We start from the raw sequence: 3,181 nt of genomic DNA on the forward strand, positions 1-3,181 counted from the left end.
AAAAAAAGCTTTTCTTGCTGCTATTGTGTGTGTGTCTGTGTGTGTGTGTGAGTGTGCTTTCAAGGAACCTCAGGAGATCATCTAGTCCAATTCCACTGCTAAAGCAGGTTCTCTACAGTAGGTTGAACAGGAAAGCATCCATATGGGTTTTGTAAATCTCCTGAGAAGGAGATTCCACAATGCCTCAGGGCAGCCTATTCCAGTGCTGTCATCCTAGAAGTAAAGAAGTTTTTTCTCGTGTTCAGATGGAACTTCCTTTATAAGCATTCTCTTCACCAAGCTAAATATTCCCAGGTCTCTCAGACTTTCCTCATAAGGGAGATGTTCCAGGCCCCTCATTATCTTTGTAGCTCTTTGCTGGTCTCTCCAGAAGTTCTGTGTCTGGGGAGCCCAGAACTGGATACAATAGTCCAGATGTGGCCTCACCAGGACAGAGTACAGGGGGAGGATCACCTTCCTCAACCTGCTGTCCACGATCTTCTTAGTGCATTCCAGGGTAACACTGGCCTTCTTGAATACAAGGGCATATTGCTGGATCATGGTCAACCTGCTGTCCACAAGGACACCTAGGTCCTTCTCTGCAGAGCTCCTTTCCAGTAGATCAGTCCCTAACTTGTATTAATGTGTGCAGCTATTCCTTCCCAGGTGTAGGACTCTACATTTGCCATTGTTGAACCTCATAACATTCCTCTCTACCCAGCTCTTCAGCTTGTCCAGGCCTCACGGAATGGCAGTACAGCCTTCTGGTGTGTCAACCACTCCTCCCAGCTTTGTATCATCAACAAACTTGCAGAGGATGCACTATGTCCCTTCATCCAGGTTACTGATGAAGGTGTTAAACAAGTCCAGATGCAGTACTGACACCTGGGGAACAACTCTAGCTACATGTTTCCAGCTAGACTGTGCTGCTGACCACAACCTTCTGAGTTCTGCCAGCTCTCAATCCACCTCATTCTTCACTTATCTGTCCCACACTTCCTAATCTTACGTCTTACCTAATCTTACCTCCTATTACATCCTTGATTAAGCATCAAAAAATAGCATCAAAAGCCTTGCAGAAGTCAAGGTAGATAACATCCACCCCTCTCACCTCATCTATTCAGCTAGTCATGAAATCCTAGAAGACTATCAGACTGGTCAGGTATGATTTCCCCTTGGGGAACCCATGCTGAGTACTCCTGAGAACCTTCTTCCATTTTCTTCCATTTGCTTGGAGATTCCATTCCGAATAAGTAGTTCCACAAGATTCAGCTGTGGACAGTCCTTTTTTTTAGTTCTCAAGTGCTGCAGCAAAAAAATTGGAATGTGGACCATTCAAAGGAAAGTAAGAAACATTAGAAAGTACATTACAATAATGAGAAATTTAAGTCAACAGAAAATAGAAATGAAAGATGCTGTAACCAATACTGCATGAAGGAATATTATAAAACAAAGGGTAATTAATTATTGTCTTTAGCCAGTTGTGATTGACCAAAAGGTATCCTAAATAGCCAACACACAGCAACCTTGTAACTGTTGATATATAACTTTCTAGAGCAGTCTGATAGAGGTGTAAAGCTGCCGCCTATAGAAGCAACATCAAAAAAGAATTGATCTATAAATTATTAAATCAACAGAACAGACCACACTTATCACTGGTGTTCTACTTTTTAATAACAATTAGCAATGAGAGAGTTGTTTGTAATGACATGCCAGTTCTTTAACACATTCTCTTTTCATTGTAAAATAAAGCTACTTTAAGTTACGTAGTGATAAACACTTATACTACAGATTAGGTTTAAGGCAACACATCAAAAAGCAGTGGTGACTTTGGTTTCTTAAATCATGTGAAAAGAAATTTCTGCAGTGTAGTGCATAAAGAATTATCATGTTCACAGATCATAGATTACAGAATATCCCAAGTTGGAAGAGAATCACAAGGATCCCCAAGTCCAACTCCTGACTACACACAGAACAACCCAAAATTCAATCCCTATGTCTGAAAGTGTTGTCCAGGCACTTCTTGAAATCTGGCAGCCTGGGGCCATGCCCACTGCCCTCTGAAAAACCTCTTCCTAACCCTCACTAGGCCTTCCTCTGGCATTGCTCCATGCCATTCCCTTGGCTATTGTCACTGTCACCAGAGAGCAGAGATCACTGCTGCCCCTCTGATCCCTGTGAGGAGCTGTAGGCCGCCATGAGGCCTCCCCTCAGCCTCCTCTTTTCTAAACTGAACAAATCAAGTGACTTTTATTATTGAGAACTGGAAGGTACCTGCCTAGCTCTGTTTGCGCTGTGATGAAAAAGTGTTTCATAGTTCACAAAGAGCTCAGTATTGAACAGAATACATAAATGAATAGGTTCTGGATCAAAGATCACTTGAACAGCTGTCCAGCGATTCTGCTTTGAAGTACCAGACTTTAAATAGAAGTGTGTAGTTTCTTTTACAGCATTGGCTTCCGGCTGAAGTATAAGCTAATGCCTTTCAAAAACAAACAAAACAGCCTCCTGAACTCTGTCATTGTTCTGAACTTCTGAAACTGTAAGCAGTTTTTGGGTCATGATTCACATAGAAAAAGGAAGAAAAAAAAACAAACACATGTTTTTAAGGCCAATATTCTGTTTCAATAAACATCCTCAGAAGCTCATTTAAAATCATCTGCAGAGGAAAAAAGTCTAACTCTCGGAAATAATGCTGAAGTTATCATGAGAAAGCCAACATCCGATTTGTTTTAAATAGTCTCAAAATTGTTGAGAGAAACCTTGCTTTTCACAGATTTCCCTTTTGCTGTCACTCAAAATGTCCTCAAATTTGTCAGAATTAGGAAAAAAGAAATTATGTTCAATAAAGACTTGATGGAATTCAGTTCAGATTTAGTTAAAACTGAAGTTTGGTGTCACTAAATATATACTACTCCTTTCAAATTCTAATACAAACTATACATGGAACATTTCCACAACATTTCATGTCTTCCAGGCCAGAAAGAAAGTAGAGTTTTTCTTGAAACTCCAGACTAAGTCTGAAAAGGACACTGGAACTATGTCAATGGTTTACGGGCGTTAGGCCCGATTCCGTGACAAAGGGGACGGGGGACCCAAGGGCCCATGTCCCGGGAAAAGGGGAAAGGGGAAAAGGGTAGGGAGATGGCCCTGAGAGCAAAGAACAGCGGCAACAGTCTGAGGAGAAACAAACTAATTTACT

General features: G+C 41.3%; 1 protein-coding gene across 1 annotated transcript in view; it reads left to right on the top strand.

The window, feature by feature from the left end:
• LOC110390262 overlaps positions 1-861 on the top strand; it is a 6,400-nt gene extending 5,539 nt beyond the window's left edge. Inside the window, exon 3 of the mRNA XM_021381516.1 lies at positions 701-861. Coding sequence (XP_021237191.1) covers positions 701-861 — 161 coding nt within the window. The remainder of the gene's footprint in view (positions 1-700) is intronic.

Source organism: Numida meleagris, chromosome Z (assembly GCF_002078875.1).
Source record: "Numida meleagris isolate 19003 breed g44 Domestic line chromosome Z, NumMel1.0, whole genome shotgun sequence".
Taxonomy (NCBI): domain Eukaryota; kingdom Metazoa; phylum Chordata; class Aves; order Galliformes; family Numididae; genus Numida; species Numida meleagris.